Source organism: Rhinolophus sinicus, linkage group LG01, assembly GCF_036562045.2.
Source record: "Rhinolophus sinicus isolate RSC01 linkage group LG01, ASM3656204v1, whole genome shotgun sequence".
In the NCBI taxonomy this organism is placed as follows: domain Eukaryota; kingdom Metazoa; phylum Chordata; class Mammalia; order Chiroptera; family Rhinolophidae; genus Rhinolophus; species Rhinolophus sinicus.
Genome location: NC_133751.1, coordinates 181,751,008 through 181,770,958, shown reverse-complemented (window position 1 = coordinate 181,770,958; position 19,951 = coordinate 181,751,008). Strand labels below are relative to the sequence as shown.

Here is a 19,951-nt window from a genome sequence, read left to right as displayed (position 1 = left end):
AATCTTTTGCTATAAAATGCATTATGGGGACCCCTGGCAAAACTTGAATTCAGTCTGAGGATCCAATGGTAGCAATGTCTCAGTGTTAATTTTCTGAAGTTGTTGATGGGATTGTGGTCATGGAGGGGAGTGTTCTTGTTTTATAGAAAATATGTAGTATTCAGAGGTATTAGGGCGTTAGGTCAGAAACTTACTCAGGAAAAGAACAGCCCATTTGCTGTACTGCCAAGTTTTTAAAATAAATTTGTGGTTGTTTCAAAAAGTCTTTTTTTTAAAAAAAAAGGAAAGAAAGAAAATGAAAAGAGTGACTGACTATTCCAAGTAATGTAACTACGTACCTTCAGAACAAGGTTAAATTTGCAAGTGCTAGCTAAGGTCATCATTTCCCTCCCCAAGGAAAACACTGCAAGGTCTTAACGGTTGCTGAATATCAAATGTTTATTCGTTAGCTTTCTACTACTGCTAAAATGCATTTCGTAAGTATCCCCACTTAAGACCTCTTTTTTATTTCACAGAAATTGTATAGTTTAATAATTCACTTCGGAATGTCCCATGCTAAGGATGAGGATGCTCCAGGGTATAGCTTGGCCAACCAGGCCTGGCAGGCCCCATGAAGGGTCCCCTCTCCACACTGACCACCCCCCCACTCAGAAACATGCAAACAACTCAGGCAACACCGCTGCAAACCAGCCGGGTTGTTCCAGTCAGCTGAAAACAGAGAACACGATACTTTATTCCAATTACAAATTCAGTATTGTACTGTACGCATCCAGCATTACACATGCTTAAAACAATATAAGTATGCATAATGATACATCAGGTCTCAGTTTCAGAAAATACACTAGAAGCAGGCAACTGCAAATTTCAAAACTGCTAAATATCCCCATGTTACCTAAAGTTAACGATGCTGCATACACATGGGCTGCTTCGGAAGCCTTTGGCCTGCGCACAGGAAGTGGAGGAAATGTTCAGGCTAAGAAGAATCGCATTACGTGTGTCTTTTCAACCAAATGAAGGCTATTTTGAAGGGCCAGTTTCCAGGCGGAATGGTTTCTAGGAGAGGGAATCATGCTGATGTTCCAGGACTCATGTGTGCTTCTTCATAGATCCCAGAAGTACAAATGTAGGCTGACTCACTATGGTTCCTAGGGTGACTTTAGCCTCTAGGGCCAAGAGCCCCTGGTTGTCCCTGTCACAAGGGAGTCTCTCGATTCTTGAGATTCCACTCAGGTCTGGATGGCTGGTCCAGGTTGACAGGGGGGTCATTTCAACCTGTCAAGCCCAGAGGCAGTATGGCTATGGATTGTCAGTGACCGCCAGAAACTGCAGCTTCCATGCTCTACCCCCAGGACAATGTTTGACAGTTATAGATGGCTTTATTTGTTTGTTTGCAATTTTAATATGATCTATAAAATAGCCTAGCTTGTAATTAATAGCACCATGAAAATATAGATAATGGTAGAAAACAGGATCATAACATGCAATCGCTTTTCATGCTGGGCAATGTTTCCTATCACTAATATCAACAAGTCCATAAAGTAGGCCATTTTAACTGATTTTGGGTAAAAAAGATGTCTTTCGGGAGCAAAAATATTCTTGTAGGAAGAATATTCATTAGCTGCAAATAGATACATGTATATGTAATATATATTATATATACAGAGGGTGCCAAAAAAATGTATACACATTTTAAGAAAGGAAAAAATGTAATACTCAATATATACTGATAACAAAAGATGAATACAAGTCACATTTGACTTCTGCAATTACAAGAGGTGCTCAAAGTGGTTACCATCGGTGGAATTTTAATAGTTTTTCCTTTCTTATAATGTGTATACATTTTTTTGGCACCCTCTGTATATATGTATTTTATTGAGCAGCAGAGAAAAAATATATAGACATAGCTCCCTACTCAGTGTCTGTCAAGTAGTCATGTAGAACTATTTTTAAAAGGGAAATTGAGGGCAGAAGGCATCTAAACTCCTGGTGGTGTGGTAGACAAGGGTTCAGAAGTTGGAGAAGACTGCTGTGTACTAATGTATTTCTACACTATAGTTAAACGTTGATACCTCAGAAATAAAATAGCTGCAGTTTTGAAGCATCTCCTTCTACTGTCTGATTAGAAAAGCAATGCCCATCCTACAAGAAGAGGTAGTCTGTTCATGAAATGTGGACAGATGCTGGCCCTTGGCTGCCTATTTGCTTTGCAGATTCAGTATCCTTGGCATCTTTTAAAAATGTTTGTAGATGTGTTTGTTTTACTGGCTGGTGCATTGCTAGAAGCAGATGTGAAGACAGGGATTCCATCCCAGCGAGGTCTGTTTTTTAAGCACACACACATGAGCTGAGTTTTCCATAAAGCTAGTTGCGAGAGAGTGTTTGTTTTGAGACAGAACTGAGACAGTTGCCTCGACAGCACTGAGGCAGTCTGTTAAAATCCCTGTTGACTGATATAGTCACTGGTCCAGATTGATCAAAACACCAGCAGAAGATGTATGTAGTCAAATCAAGTCAGACTCTCCATGGTCCAGGAAATGAGGAAATCTTGCCCTTCAAGTAGGAGGGAATTGGCCAACGTGGTTCACGCCTGGATGCTAGGGAGTTCCAAGTTACGAGTAACATCTGTAACAAAAATTTAGCATAAATTCTTTAAAAGTTCTCCTTGTGCCAGTTCCCTTCAACAAGCTCTCCCATTTTCTCTGCCTTTTGTAAACACACACACACACACACACACACACACACACACACGCACGGCACACCCCATCCAAACTCTTCATTATGCTTCAACACCCAGCATCACTTCCACACTTTCCATGAAGTTTTATTTGGCCCACTCTCAACTCCTGTAGCAGACATTATCTGAAATCTACACTTTGCAATTAATTGAGTATTTTTTACACTGTCACGTGACTCTACCCTCATGCAAACGTATCACCTCTCCCAACATTACAAACTGACAACAAGGACTGTTTTGGGACTTTTCCTCCCTCAATACAAAACACATTACTCAGCACAGTGCTATTCACATAATAATCATTCATTAAATATTCAACAGAGGTGCTGAGACACGTTCTTTTTGGAATTGTGCACACATAATGCTTTCACAATACAGAAGATATATCCTGTCTACTCTCAAGAAGCTTACGTTCTAGCCATTTTCACAGTTACTGTGTTTTCTCAAAAATAAGACCTAGCTGGACCATTAGCTCTAATGCATCTTTTGGAACAAAAATTAATATAAGACCTGGTCTTATTTGAATATAATATAAGGCCAGGTATAATAATATAATATAATATAATGTAATATAATACAACACAATACAACACAACACAACACACTACAATACAATGCAATATAATATAATATATAATACTGGGTCTTATATAATATAAAACCAGTCTTATATTAATTTTTGCTCCAAAAGACGCATTAGAGTTGATGGTCCAGCTAGGTCTTACTTTCAGGGAAACACGGCATTTATTTACATCTAATTGCAAGACATATGCTACACTTGGTAGGTGGGGCATGAAACTGCCCACCTCTGATACCAGCCACAGCTTGGGTGGATGCTTCTGTATGTGTTGACTATTTTAGCACAATAGCCCCATCATGCATTTTCTGCTTTTCTGCCTCAGAACTTTCTCTGAAGACTTGTGAGCTGGCTCATTTCACTCACAGGGCCCAACTCAGAGATAAGAGAAATTAATATGCCCTGCAGGCAACCCCAAAGCAGTGGGAAAGGGAAACAGTGAATAAATGCTCCACTTGCCATCTTTCAGAAGAACAATTCTGGGAGACATCTGTACACTTCTCAGAGGTCCTGTGGCTTCTAGCTGAGTTCTTAGTAATGCAGCCTTCATTTGCTTTTTTTCCTTGACCTGTTCCCTCACCCCTTCTTCCTGGGGTCACCTTCCAAATACACTACTTGCACCCAAGTGTTTGTCTCAGGGTCTGCTTTCAGGGATCCAAACTAAGACAGACGCATTACCAGCATAGAGATTGAGAGAAAAGTTTTGTGGGTTTTTTTTTCAATAGCAAAGTTATAAAACACAAGCTCTTTGCTAGTGTCAAAGTTATAGTATTAAATCTCTGGGAAACAAAATATCACTGAATACCTGAATATCAATTTCTCTCATCTAAAAAATGAGGAGATGGACTAAAACAGCATTTACTTCACTTCCCATACTTTAATTCCACGATGACAGATGCTGTTTGTCCCTTTATGTAAGTTCTTCACCACTGATTTGTGGCAAAAATGCAGTGCTTTTGTCTCATGATGTACCTCATATCATTGCAAACTCAAAGGCATAAGACTTTATACATTTTCCACAATAGATGCTTCAAACTTTCTGGATGCTCCTCAACTTAATGACACTCAACTTGGCAACACTCACACTGAATAGAAAAGGTCACAGTTCCACCTAAATGGCCTTCTGTGGATATCCAACTCCTTTAAACTTGCACATTCTAACAATATCTTCACTGAGTCCTCCTTCTTCCCCTTGGTAACACCAACCCAGATCTCTCTTTCAAATCTCAGTCAAAAATCTCTATCTATCTGTATCTCCCACAGGGCCTTCCAATTAAATATCAATTGGAAAATTGCCTTGATACAATAGTGGTTTATGAACTTTTGTTTATTTTTAATAGTGGTTTATACTCATAAATCTGATTCCAATGCACTGCAGAAAGCATGAATTCAGTTAAAAAATTCATATTTTCACAGAAAATGCTAAAATTCAGCCCTTGAGACATTTTTTCTTCCTTTAAAATAAGAAATTAAAATTCTAAGCTTCATGTGAAGAGCACTGTTCCCTTCCTAACCCCCCAAATGCTGCTGTACCTGTGAGTCCCGTCTTTTTAGCTGTGGTCACTGCTGCCATGAACATGTATTCACTGTTAGGGTCATGCACGCTGGGTCGACGCTTCTGAAAGACAAAGTCGGAAACATGGCTGTCACATCTCCATCCCTGTGTTCTTGGCTTGTTTATTTGTTTTGGTTTTTGTTGTTTTGTTTTGTTTTTTACTGTTTTCTATTTTTTGTTGAAGTGGTATGTGACAGTTATAATTGTGGCTTAGACTAAGTAGGAGAAGACTATGAAAAGGGCTTTAAATAAAAAGAGCTTTCTGTTGAGCTTCCTTCTTCATTTTTGCCATTACTGTTCCTTCCCCAGTAGTAGATTTAGATCATGGGCTCTATCTCACTCTCTTCCTCCTGTATCTCTCTTTCAAATTCCATTCTGGCTCAGGTACACGCACTGTCTGACCATAACCACACTGTGGATATACTTGAGTATTAGCATGCTTGCATAATACGCAGGATGGTATAAGTTCTTTGAGAACCTGTCCTGCGAAAGACTAAAAAGAATATCCCCTAGCACAGAAAGATTTTTTGTTGTTGTCATTGTTGTTTTATCTTTCTGCATAGCTTTTCAGTAGTTTTCTTTTAAAAACAAGGATTCCTAATAACTTAACTATGTAAAGAACCTGGCCACTTCCTTCTCAGCTACTGCTGGTACCTTATAAGACCTTCTCACTGATTATTTCTTAATTGACCAGTTGAGTGAAACATAACTGTTTCATCTTTGCCCTGACTCTTAGGAAGGTTAGAATCAAATTTGCAGCCCACATTAAATAATTTTTAGAAGTCAAAAGCATATGTTTCTTATGTTTAACTTTCCTCCTGACGTACAGTCTTTCATTTGCCCCAATTTCCTCATCTTTGTTGAATAATAATAACATCTCTCTCTGTAAGCCATCAAATAATTGTTTGAATGAAACAGCTGTAAAATAAACTTCTGTTCCAAGTTAGCAGTTTAATTAGTAGGTAGATCTTGAAAAACAGAAATCATCTATCTGTTGATCAAATTACTCTGGCAAGAGTAGTATGTACTTTGTTGAGTAAATATCCACTGATATTCCTCAGTAAAGCAGATGTCAGACAGGATAGAAACTGCTCACCTTCTCTTTAAGCCAACATAGAAAAACGCATCCAACAATGTAGACTACGGCAAAAGCTGCACACCCTATGGGTAACCAGAACTTCAGTTGGCAACAAAGCTGGGATTCTGAGTTGGAAAAAAGTTATATTAAGAAAAAAGTTCTGAGAATCAAATCTTCTCTTTCAGTGTTGAATAACAAATTATTTTTCTTTTCTTTTTTTTAACCAAGTTTAAAAGAGCTATTTAATCAAATGAAGTTTGTCTTCATTACAACCATAAAATCCAGTAAATAGTAAATAATGTCATCTTAATATTATAGCAAAGATCCAAAGACTAAAACCTAAAAGACTATGCACATATATGTTTACAAATGTGGTTAATAAAAAGGACTTTTCTGTCTATATTTTTGCAAAAGAGTAAGTAGGAAAAGGAATGATATAAAACTGATATTTTTAATCATCTCATTTAATTTCACAAACTGAGCACAAACCAATACCTTAAACCTTAGGTGAATAGACGTAATAGCTGTTAAGCTATGGGTTGGGTATTTGTCTTCATTTTTTTCCTGATTTTTAATGGCATGTGTATTTTAAAGACAATAAGACCTATTTCTCATTCAGCAGTCTACATGATTAAGTTATACATTACTGATTAATACTAATTATTATTATTATTAATGAGAAATCATCCCTTGCATATTTTCATCATAAATGATTGCCATCAATTACACCTGAATAAACACCAATACAAAAGATACTTATTTGTTTAGTTGTTTTCATTAGTGAGAAATTTGTCAAAATGCATATGTACCCATATATCTGAAAGATGAAAACAGTATCTTACCATAAATATGCAAATACTCTTTGCTAAAAATCTCTTGAAAAGGAGGAGGATCAAAAATTGATAGTTTGCATAAGTAATAGCTGGCATGAGAACTGTCCACGTTATTCAGAATAAAAGAGACACTATTATTGGATAACTCAGTTTTACAGAACTTCAGATTCTGAATGGACACCGTATTTCCACTTCCCTTTGTTTTAGTGAGATCACAGAGTATTTGCTCGCCTTTCAGCAACTGCATTTTAAATTGCTGGACACTCTCATTGTATTTGCATAAAACATGTACATCTCCATTGTGAAATGCAAACATTTCAGACTTGGCAGAATCATTGATTTCTCCTGGATAAAAAGAAAGGAAAAAAATAGCTAAAGTGACATTTATGAATAGGTTGCCCTAATAATTATATTTGAACACAAAAGTGAACTCTTCATAAAGTTACCTCTGTTGCATTCAAATGAAAGCACTTCATAACAACAAAAAGAACATGACAGTAGTTAAAAATTAAAACTGTGCCCTAGAAGAAACCTAACCAGAAACTTATTTGTTACATATTAACATATAATATGCACTATATTAGGTAATATGTTTACATAGTATGAGTCAATCAGATATGGTTCCTGCCCTTTGTCAGCTTCCATACTGGAAACAGATGGAAAACAAATAAATATGTAGTAATGTACCACAATTTGTGCAAGGAATGAAGTACTAATCGAATAAACGTCATGGGATTGGTTCTAATTTTGATTGGAGAATCAGAAAATGCCACTTTGAGGAAGTAACTCTTGAAATTAAAATTGAAAAGGATTAGCATTTAGTCAGGGGGAGGTTTGGGGGAGAAATTTGGTTTAAGAAAAGACTTTAAAAAGTACACATAGTTTAAACTAAAAATGAGTGATTATATATAAATATGTATTTACATTATACTTTCCTGCTAGAGAATAAAAAAATAGATGAATCTTTTTAAATGATAAAAATGTGTCTTCTCTGAACCTCATCCATTGAAAACTGAAAAAAGTTCTGATAAAAAAATGTAAAACCCCAGATTTTTGTTTGCTTTTTCATTTTTTAAAATAAAATTTAAGCTTACAGGAAGCCAAGGTTATTTTTTGTGAGCTATGGTCACAGAAAGAACAAACTGAAGTGATTTTGGTCTGATTGCAGATTCTAAGTTATTAGATTATGTGTTCAAACTGCTCTTGTCTTCCTGTTTTTTTTGTTTAATATGAGAGTTTCACGCTGAAATTATTTGGGGAAAATTATTAATATGACAGTATTTTACTTAAATTTTAAAAGCTCTATCTTTATTTTTGAGAAGAGTATATTATAAGTGCAAAGAATATTTAAGAAAAAAATTACCTAGTCTTCCAGTGAAATATTTGTGAATTTTTGCTCTTTATCTTCCAGATATACACTTGTTTTACATAGCAAACATATTAATTTGTGTTCTGTTATTGTTATTTAATGTTATATCATAAACATTTCATTTTTTACCATAATAGTCACCATAATTATCCTTTTTAATGACTGTATAATGGGCCATAATGTCAATCTATCATAATTTGTTAAAGCATTCTACTAATGTTAAATATTGAATTTTTTAGTATTTTGCTTTTATGTAAATATTATGACATTTGGTCAAAATATTTAAACATTATTATAACACTGTGTACTGCCATATTGCTGAAAGAAGTGCTCCAATTTATAATAGGACTAGCATTATGCAGGAGGATTCACTTGCCCCAATTCTGCTTGCATTAGTAGCCTTAATTTTATTTAAGATTTACCACAGTTACTTATTTTTCTTAATATCCATAGGCTTCAATTTATAGGTCTCGTATTACTAGGGAGTAGATTTTCAACTTGGGGATTTTCTTGTGAAAATATGCACAAGTATTCTAATTTTCAGATATGGCAGTCCAGGTTATTCAAACTAATTTCCACACCAGAACAACCAAAATGCTGAACAAATGTTTAAAAATATTACTAAAAAGATCAAAGAGCTAACACAAAGGTGAGAAATTACTAGGTTAAATTTGAACAGCTAGATCATAGAAAGATAAGGAGAGCTTTGAAGCTGCCTTTACTATGAGAGCACTTGCTGTTCTCCCAGATTCAGACTTTTTTTTTCATGTCTCATCTCAGAGAGTGTGAAAAGTGAAAAATCTAGCAGAAGACTCTCTCCTCAAAAAGCTTGGATCCCAAAGGGTTACATCCTTGGAGTACAGGTAAATCCGGAGTAAACCAGTCCTCATGCAGATTATAGCCTACCTTCAAATTACTTCAATGGTCCCGAAAAACCTCAATTCTTGAACTTTGTTTAAGGTGATTTTGGACTATTATTACCTCTAAGCTTTTGAAAATAAAAATGCAAACTACTCCAGGAAGAATAGGCTTCAAATCATGTCTACAAATAATATTTAAATACAATGACAAGCATGTCAGGCACAAACGGACACAAGATAACAACAGACTACAGAAATAAACCCACAATTATATATTTGAATTATCAGCACCACAAAATAAAACAACTGAGCTTACTATGTTTAAGGAAACAAAAAGCAAATTTGTAATAACATCTGCAGAATACAGAAAACTAAAAAAATAAACTAATTTGAGAAAGAACCAACTAGAACTGGCAAAAACTGAGATTAAAATGTCAATGGAAAGGTTAAGACTATTATACAGAGCTAAAGAGAGAATTGACGGACTGGAAAATCGGTTAGAAAAATATTTAAAATGCACTCATAATCCATAGATTCAAGAATCCTAACAAATCACAACCAGATGATTTAAAAATACTCACGTCTACACATAACATAATAAAAATTCTAAAAGCAACCAGAGAAAAAAGACTACCCTCAAAGAAGCTAGACTGACAGGTGATATTGCAACATCAACAATGAAAGCCATGATACAGTGGAATTATGTCTTATATCTCCAATATGCTAAAAGAAACTACCTGTCAACCTAGAACATGTTGTCTAGAAGGACAGTAAAGGCAGATGTAACAACATTTTGATAAGTGAAGTATACGTGTTGTTTTCTACATAATGACTAAAAGAATATAGATAGAATATATAACCTAAATGAATACTCCAAAGTTCAGTCTATGGTTTGCATAAAGGGGGAGACAGTTGGAATCAGGAAGGAAAACACAGGAGTGGAAAGGCTTCTATGTGCTGACAGTGTTTCATTTCTTGATCCGTAGTGATTGCAGGAATGAGGTAGTATACTTTATAATTTATTCATTAATAGGACATTTATGTTTGTTCACTTTTTATAGATGTTTTGTTCTATAATTTAGAAGTTTTAAAAGTATACAGAAAGAAAATAATGCTTATTTCATTTTAAAAATAGAGGGAATAATGTAAGCAAAAGGCAAAGAGGAAAAACCAATAGCATGAAAATAGATACAATCTGCATTAGATTAAAATGAAAGGTATTTTCCTTGGGGACTTATGTAAATTATGTTGCACTATTGTTTTGATGCTTATGTCACTACCACCTGTCACAGAAAATAATATCAGTGGGCTGATTCTCAGTTCCTTAAAAAATGTTCAGAACAAATTTCCCAAGAACTTTAGAACAGTAACAAGTAAACCATAAAGAGATTTTGGAGCAAAAGTGTCTGTGGCCTCTGTGTTCACACACAGACATAAATGCATTGACTTCTATTTCTGAAAATGATTTCTTTTCCCCCCTTTTGTGTCCACATGATGATTTATAATCCAACACAAGATGAACTGTAATGGTCGGTGGTACAGGGTGGTAAAAGTTCAATGTAGTGGTTTCCAAGGAAAACAGACAAATTCTGGCTGTGCGATTAGCAAGCCTCTGTGACTAGAGTACCCCTCTGAATTTCAGTCACTTCATCTGTGAAATAAGAAAGTGAGACCAAAACATCTTCAAGTTCTAACACTTTCTTTCTATGGATCCAGCCTCAGAACATAACCCAAATGAGACTACAGACAACCAAGAGAGCTGTTTGTTACTTTGTTGTTCGGTCCTCCAGAGGAGAAACCATGTTTCCATAATCCTTTCTCTGTCCCAGCATCTTACTGAGCTGTTCCAGGAAGTCAGGAGAAATAAAAATGAATGGGACTATCTTACTTGCCCTTAAAAGTACTTAGGTAGGGCTAGGAAGACTACCTAAGGGTTTCCCGAGTGACAGTACCAAGGGTGTGCGGCATTGACATCAAAGGAATAACTGGAGATTCCAAAATATCATTTCTACTAGACATGCTTAATTTTTCATTTTATCATATTTAATCTAAAAACACCTAGCTCACCTTTTTATTATTAAATGTAGTGATAGGAAGCTGACAAATTTGCACATATGCAATGCCTGAGCTCTCTATCTGGAAAACTACTTGGCAAATTTAAGTCTGCAATTTGAATATTTTCAACTAAAGGAACCAGGTATGGCATTTAATCAATTGCTTCATAATTACTTTGGCACCTATAGAACAGATATGCTCAAATACCTAATCACAAATTCTCCTTAGTCTTTGGTGACATTTATGAAACAGTATCAAAAGGAGAGATTATCCCTATAACCATGACTCAAGCATTTAATGGGTAGACAAACAATTTAAGGAAAAATCTGAATACATTATCTTCTTATAACTGCAGAAGCAGCTAGAATCTTTTCTCTACCCTCCCTGGATGTTCTTATCTTTATGTCTAATATTCAACCAGGAGTACTGATACAGTAACACCATTTTTATAGCTAGTGTCTGTTTTAATTGGTTGGATGTCAAATCTGCTTGGTCAGTTCCTCTGCTATGGCAGTAGTTTAAAAATGCGTGTCCCTTTCACTAGTCTGTCTTCTTGCTCTTTCTTCCTTTCTCTCATGCTAAAATGTTCTTCATATACCACCTCTTGATATAAAATCATCCTCCAAAGTATCCTCCCCCACTCTCTCTCAGATATGTTCTTCACTCTCCCTAACATACCATATCCACCTCCAATACCCACACATTCTCACATACATTGTCCATATTTCAGATATGCTGTAAACATCCCCACATTCTCATACATGTTTCCTATAACATAATTCAACCTTTGCCCAGCCCCATATGCAGTCAGGCTTGGTAAACTTAGATTCTTTCATGTACAGACAACTGACGGGCCAGACAGGTTATATTATTTGTCTGAGGTCACAAAACTTCTTGGGTGGATGAAAGATTTTGAGTTTAATCTCAGGTTGGAATGCCACTAGCAATAACCAAAACAAGTGTAACGGAAGCAGACAACCACATGAAGCTAGATAGTGGTCACTCCAGACTAAGTCTTACAGGACCACTATTCAAATCTGTCTGTGGGAAGAAGGTCTAATTTCCTCTGTCTCTGTTTTATGTCCAGTAGAATCTATTCACTTCTCCTCCATCTAAACTGCAACTCGTCTAAACCAACATCATCTCTTTGGTACTACAAGAGCTGCTTAACTTTCTGCTACCACTCTTGCCCATTTACCATCCATTCTCTTCAAGGAAACCAGAATGATCTTCTACATACACAATCAGATACGTAGAGTCATTGCCTTCCCACTTCACTTAGAATAAAATCTAACTCTTTGCCCTGGTTTCCATGACCTACATAACCCACCCTATCTCTCTAACCCCATTTTACATCAGTTACCCACTACGCTGCAGATACATTGCTTCCTTCTATTCCTCAAATACAAGAAGCCAGTCCCTAGGGCTTTTGAATTTGTTGTATCTTTACCTGAAATGTTCTCTTTGATCTTCATATGGTTGCTTCTTACTTCTCCAGCAACCATTGACCACTCAATGCAAAGTACACCCTGAATCACTTTTTAGCATATCACAAAGTATTTATCATTGTCTGAAATTATCTGATTTGTTGACTTGTTTATTGTCTGGCTACCCCAATATAACGTAAGCTTTAAAATCAGGGACTTGGTTAATCTTATTCACCTGTTCATCCCAAGTATCTGTAATAGTTCCTGGCATGTAGTACTAAGTCACAATAATATTTCTTGGATGGATGGACACATAACTATGTAGATCTCAGTGATGTTATAAATCTGGGGGTATGAAGCATTGAATGTAGAATGTAAGAACCAAAAGGCTATTAGAAATGATCCAGTTAAACCTTTCATTTTATGTTTTACATTTACATTTATCAAGCTAAACTGGGGACAGAAAAGTGAGTATCTTGCCCAGAATTACATAGCTCACTGGTGGGATATGATCCCAAGATTAGCTACACCATATTGCCTTTTTTCTGGAATTAAAGACATGCAAATATACATTCAATAAAAGATACCTCCTCAACTGGGATATCAGATTCTAATCTAAATTATCTGTCTGAGTTTCAAAGAAACAGGTGCTTTACCTGTAAATATCCTCCAGGTTTATAAAGACTTGTTTAGATGATTGATGATTTTCTTGACTCTTTTATGTCTATAGAGGGGAGATCAGTTTAAATCTAATTGATTATTTGTATCCTCCAGAGTGCACAGTTATGAAATTTGTCCAATAAACAGGGACCCTGGACCAATGATTGTTCTAATACACCCAGATGTTTCATAACCACAGCAGATTAGTGATTTGTGATACAAACAGCATTGCATACCTTTTAGCATTTAATACGTTGTTATAAACACAAATAGGAGTATATTCTTTTTCCCCCCTTAGGAGTATATTCTCTTAAATCCTAGTGCTAAGTCTTAAAATCTGAATATTAAGTCATAGCTTTTGTTTTGATACTATATCTGTTGACTTCCTGTTGATACTCCCAAATTATAAGTACTCTAGAGAACAGGTACTATATCTTCTTAATCACATTAACTACAATCTTCGCCATAGAGGCTCAAACCTGTTAACTGCTGCTAACTATTTTGTAACATTACTGTTGATATTAGTAGACTAATGTTTTCAAGAGAAAAATCAGAATCTTTATATTAAGTGATTTTTTTTCTTTTAGGTTTTCAAATGTTTTAAAGGATAAGAGCATTTGCAGCTTCTTTTTGGGGAGCTGTTAAAAGCTCTGAATAAAAGTTCATTCACCTGAGAATTATACTATGATTCAAAAGTTTATCTGCAAGTTGATTCTTTTAACATATAAACTATTTCATTTATTCAGTATGAGATGGTCTTGCTAGAACCCACGCTGCCAGCACTCTTTGTAAGCAGTTGTATTATCCCCAGTTGAAAATCTTTTGACAAAAGCGTTCAGAAAATTCACACAATGCAGGGGGTGCAAGACAAATCAGCCATTTTTCTTTATTCTCCTTAGCTTAGACTTCTAACCACAAACCTCCACAAAGGTGTCAGAATGATAGAAAGATAAGCTCTCCTGAGTTTGTAATTATTGATAGTGCTTATTAAACACATGTACTATAATCAAATAATGATAAGCTTTAGCTTAGCACAGCACATGAATGTGACATAAGAGGCGAAGTTCTAAAAATTACAATGTTTATGTTCGGTTTTTGTTACGTTTGATCTTTTACTAAGAAATTCTGGTATTTAAAAATGTACTTTCTACCACTTTTGTTCACCTTTCATGAGAACATTATCGTGTCTTTTAAGTCTAACAGCTAAAAATTTAGCATATGTATCATTTCTCTATTTACACTATTATTCAAAGATATCTATAATCTAAAGAGATGATCAAAATCAATAGGAAGGGTAGGCAAAATAAGCCCAGTCCAAATTCTTAACATTTGTAGAAAAGAAAGCCCAAAAATGTGAAAAAGTGAGAAAATAAAAAATCCAAATGAGTACACACACACACACACACACACACACACACACACACACTAAATGTGTAATTGTTTATACTCTCCAAGGAACTTCTAGCTGGGAATAAAACAATACTTGGATTTCTAAGTTAAATGAAAGATTAATTTTCTACTAGTAAAAATTGATTTTCTTGGTGAAAATGGAAAAATCCCAGAGGCGTTATAGAACTTTGTAGCAAATATTCACAAAGTAATTAATTTGCAAACAAGTTACTTCTTTAGTTATTTCATTACAATTGATTTAAATTGTCCTAACAGGGAAATCACATGAGATTAAACCCAACTCTCTTCCACATGGGGAGAGAGAAAAAATTGTATTGGCACCTGTGAATATCCACGTTACTTTTCACCTCTCAGGTGCTGTGCAAAACCTTTGGGCACACAGCCAAGGTGTTCACTCCACCTTGAGAGTGAGGCTCCAACTCTCATCTCCACTCCACTGACCCACACCTTTCTCTCAAGCCCACCACTCCCCTTGGTTCCAGGATAGTTTTCAGTTTCCTTTCAAACATGTCTATCCGAATATCCCGATACATCAAGAGTAACATTTCCAAACTGAATTCAATATTCACTCACAAACCCAAACTTCATCCTTTAAGGGAGTCACTCATCTGACTCTCAAAATCTATCTTCTTTATTCTTTCCTTTCTGACTCTCCTGATCCAATTGACTCTAGTTCAAGGATATCTCTTGAATTCAATTCAATATAGAATCTTTTCATGTCTTCCCTTATTTGTGGCAACATCTTTTTCATTGGCCTTCTCAACAGCTGTCTCTCCTCTCTTGAATCCGTGCTCTAGGCTGCTCCCAAAAATGTATTTCTAAAAACAATTCACTCCCCAGATTAAAAGTTTCCATTACATTGTTGCTTATGAGGTAAAAAAAAAAAATCTTTTTTTTTTTTTTGGCACAATCATCATAAATAATCATTTTTTGACTCAGAGCTTTCATTTGTGTTACATGTTTTCTATATACTTAAGTTCACTTCCCGAAATACAATTTTGAATTTTTATAAAAAAGTTTTCAAATGCCAAAATTCTTATTTTACCTAGAATGACCAAAAAGTGCCATTTGATAGACTCGATTTATTAGAATAGCAGTAACACAGAGATGCCATTTATGGAGTAAATGTAGCCTTGCAGACTTTTCTTTGGATGTTGAAGACCACAAAGCCCAATAAATTTTTTTACATATAAATTTCATATTCTTAGGATAGGTAAGAATCACCAAAATTTGCAACCTCTTACCAACCAAATAACAAAACTGATGAGAATTTCCCTCCTTTGAGATTTATATCTCTGCTACTTCAACAAGATATGGAAAGAATGTGGATATTAGAGATAGACACATTTGAGTTCTGTCCCTAATTACTAGTTAACAGATCACTTAATCTTTCCTGGTTTGAGATTCTTCAAACATTAACCAAAAGTAAGAATACCTACCTCTTCATGGAATGAGAAGGTCTACATAGTTGGGAAGATTAAACATATCCCAAAAGAAAGGACTTGCAAGTGCTTAGTTTACTTTGTTTTGGTGTTTTACTTTGCATTTAGTGCTTTTGAAAATGGTAGTTGTCATCAACAAATATATGGTGATGGAAGAAGAACTGACTCTGAGTGGTGAACATACAATGCAATATATAGATGATGTATTATAGAATTGTACTCTTGAAACATATGTAATATTACTAACCAATGTCACCCCAAAAATTTAAAAAATACCTATGTTAGAAAAAAAAGTGGTAGTTGCTGGATCATATGAAGCACAATGATGATATTTTAAACATGAAGATTGTTAGCATATTTACTATCACTATTTAGCCATTCGTGCCTCAGTTTTGCCACCTGTCAAATAGGAAAACAGCTTGTCACGTGGCATGGTTTTCTGTGTGATGAGAGTGAACACTGGATTTATTCCATTAGAATCTAAGATGAGTGTTGTTCTAGAAGTACAATTTATTCATCAGTTTAATCTGGAAACTTGAAATCATTCTAATTAGGCTGGATATATCCTTCCATAGAAATAACACCATTGCTATTTCAAATCTCCCAAGCACAGTATCACCACTATAAGTGCCCAAGTGGTTTTGCGATATTGGGTTATCTTTTAGCAGTACAAACAAACCCTTCAATGGTTTGTACCAATGTTCTTGGGAAAAAATCCAAAATTCTTCTCATGGTCCATACAATCTGATTGGTCCAGCCTCTGCTTTCCTTATCAACCTCATCTTGCACCATCCCCAACTCCTTCCTTCTCTGTGTTCAGCCACATCCACCTTCTTCTAGTTGCCTGGCCTTACTTTATTCCCTCCTACCACAGTTCCTCTGCACTTACTCTTCTCATGGTATGAAATGTTCTTCCCCACTCTCACACCATTCTCCCCATTTACTCCTACTTGTCCTTCAAATATCAGTTCAAGTGCCACTTCCACAGGAAAGACTGATGAACCACACTCTCCAACCCCACATCCGCACCACGCAGTCTAGAAAGGCTTCTTTATTACATTCTCTGATAGAACTGACTTCTACCTGTAATTATTAATTCATGGGATTATTATCTTTCTCCCAACCATTCAGTTAGTTTCATGAGAACAGGGACTGACCTGGTCTTGCTCATCGTTTTACGTATAGCAGCTAGCACAGTACCTCCTTCATGGCAAGTGCTTGGTGCTGTATGAATGAATGAATGAATGAATGAATGAATGAATGAATATCAATTCTGAAGCTCTTCAATTGTTGTTCGTGCTGCTAACGGATTCCATTAGGTTGTAGAAATGGCATTGGTAAACAAGCATGTAGTCCAAAACAGCTCTTTGGACTTATAAGTAGACTCTAATTCCTCATTCCTCTTTACTTAGTATTTGAACCTCCTTGAGCCACCACAAGATCAAGCATTTAACCAGTCTACTTTTGTTTCTTATTTTTTGGAGATAAAAGTATATTTCTTTATACCACTGAGAAATTTATTTCTAGATAATATTAGACCTACTAAAAGTTCTGATTTCACTTTTAGTGTCAATAGAGCTCCTCAATTTAATACGATTTCACTTTACTTTTCTCAGCCTCAAGAACGTGGTTCAGTTACAGATAAAATAAACGTAACCCTAAATAAAATGTACAGAGTAAGAAGCAGGAGAATCACATATATAAATTTAGCTGTAGGTAGCATTATTTAAACTATTCAAATACAGTCTGATATATACCATCTAAGAGAAAGAATCGAGGACTTCAGAACAATTCTTTTTTGATGTCTATAGGGGTTAGGGGATGTTTTCATATCATCCACTACTCCTGGCCTTTTAGAGGGACTCTGACACTTTGTGTCTAAGAAACTCTGTGGAGACCTGAGCATTTCTGACAGCAGACCCCCTAGATAAGATTAAAATAAAAATCCTTCTTTTCAATGCCCTTACCTTTTATTTTCTCCTTCAGGAAGAATTCCCAGCCCAATGCCAGGACTTTTAATTTTCATTCTGTTGACATAAGTCCTTTAGCCTTTCATCTTTCCCTGAGAAGAGTAAGCCACTCTTCTACTTTATCCACTAACAGGTAACGCCAATCAGTTAATTTAAAATTTTTAATGGTCTGATGAAACATCTTTCTTCATCTTAAAGGAAGCAGTGCAAACTCAATGCCATCAACAGTGATATGGTTGACAAAATGCCCTTAGCCATGTACTTGGGCTCTTGGGCAATTGTTCTTACTTTCAAAAGAAACTTCTCTATTTGGTGCCTAAATTTTTTCTTTAATTTTTCTTACTGTTCACCTGAATTATAACCTAAAAAGAAATATTCAATAGGCCACTTACCTGTTAGAACTTCAACTTGGAAGCAGAAAAGAAATAAATACCAAAGGTGTGACTTCATGTTTGCCAGAAACAGAGAAAATCCACTTCTTCAGTGCTCAAAAATGAGAGCAAATTCATGATCTCAGTTGTTTTCTATTTGCTGGAAAGGAAGTGGGTTTGTGGGGGTTGATAAAGTGTCACACTTACCATCAAGGCAGGGAGGTAGTTTTTAATTGATGTGAATAGCTATATGGGAAGCATTATTGTTAATGGGGGTTAAGCATAATCCATGGATTGTTACTGATTTTTAAGACACAGGGAAAGTTTACCCTCATTCTGTTTCCAATTATACACGTGAAGAAGACAATTCTTTTCAGAACTGCTCTACCTCTCTGAATCAAAGGTTTTTGGAGATAATAGATTCTAAAAATACCTAAACGATGAATAACATATTTTGACACATTTCTGTCTTCTGCTATTTGCTTGAAAGCTAGAAAGCCTTTGACACAGGACAAGAAATAAATGACATTATTATAGAAATTGAAGTGAGGATATCTGAAAGAGGAGAAACATAGGAATCTGAAAAATAATATTTACATGGCATTCATTGTTGATTATAATTTTCCAAATGATAGAGTCAGTTTTAATCTAACTTAAGCCCTGCTCTGCATATCAGAGCAGAGTCTTAATTATATTTATATGTACATATATGTTTTGTATGAAATAATACATGTTAAGGTAAAACATATAAAAGTAAATGTAAAATAAAATATAATATAATATATTTAAAATGTATAAAATATAATGCAAATATAGCTAATACTATTACATTTATATTGTTTCACATGTATTTAAGTGGATTATTTGTGTGTATATTTATGATATGTTTTATACATATATTAATGCATTTAATCCTATGAGATGGGGACTACTAATCTCCTATTTTACAGACAAGGAACACTGAGGCACAGAGTATAAAGTATTTGGCCCAAATAATATGGTCAGTAAGTGGCAGTGCTAGTATTTGGAGAGTCTGGCTCCAGAGTCCTTCGTCTTAACCAAGCTGGTGGAACCATTTGTGCTAAGGCTTCTGAGAATACCATCCAGAGGTCTGAACCAGCTTCCAGGATGGTGGATCCAGGCTGGGTTTCTGAGGAGTAACAGGATTCGACCAACTCTCAGCCAGCAGAGGTGACATCCATGTGAGAACTTGAAATCAGTTGGGCACAGATCAATCCAAAATGTCCAGGCTCTGAAGCACAATCCAGGTGTCGGGCTATACAACAGCCGTTAGGGATACTGGACCAGCGCCATGGGGCTCCAAAGGCAAGGTAGGAGGCTGATCCTGCAGTGATTTTCCTAAGCTGCTGAGGTTTCTTCAGGTACATTTAAGGCTCGTGGGCCTCAGTAGTGGGTATGAAAGAAGGTGATGAAGTGTTGAGCTAATCCAGGGGTGTCCAAACTGCGGCCCCGCGGGCCAACTGCAGCCCGCAATCTATTTTTTATTGGCCCGCAGCAAATTCCAAAAATATATTTAGTTTACTTAAATAAGCCAGGTGAGGCAATACGTACTTCACCTCGAGTGAGTGGCCTGGCTGTTTGTGTATTTT

The 19,951-nt window shown here is 35.7% G+C and overlaps 1 protein-coding gene across 3 annotated transcripts; it reads right to left on the bottom strand.

The window, feature by feature from the left end:
• Positions 1-417: 417 nt before the first annotated feature.
• Positions 418-18,495, bottom strand: ICOS (inducible T cell costimulator). 3 transcript variants are annotated; one of them, XM_074340771.1, is made up of 6 exons: positions 18,363-18,479; positions 17,158-17,224; positions 6,787-7,122; positions 5,963-6,069; positions 4,845-4,929; positions 418-2,622 (listed from the first exon to the last, which is right to left on the bottom strand). In XM_074340771.1, the coding sequence occupies exons 3-6, from the start codon at positions 7,091-7,093 to the stop codon at positions 2,582-2,584; spliced, it is 540 nt and encodes a 179-aa protein (XP_074196872.1). In that variant the 5' UTR covers positions 7,094-7,122; positions 17,158-17,224; positions 18,363-18,479; the 3' UTR covers positions 418-2,581. The 3 variants fall into 3 exon arrangements, with proteins under 3 accessions (XP_074196872.1, XP_019582442.2, XP_074196882.1); XM_019726883.2 differs by lacking the exon at positions 17,158-17,224 and having other exon boundaries at positions 18,363-18,495; XM_074340781.1 differs by lacking the exons at positions 17,158-17,224; positions 18,363-18,479 and adding an exon at positions 13,145-17,133.
• Positions 18,496-19,951: the final 1,456 nt, after the last annotated feature.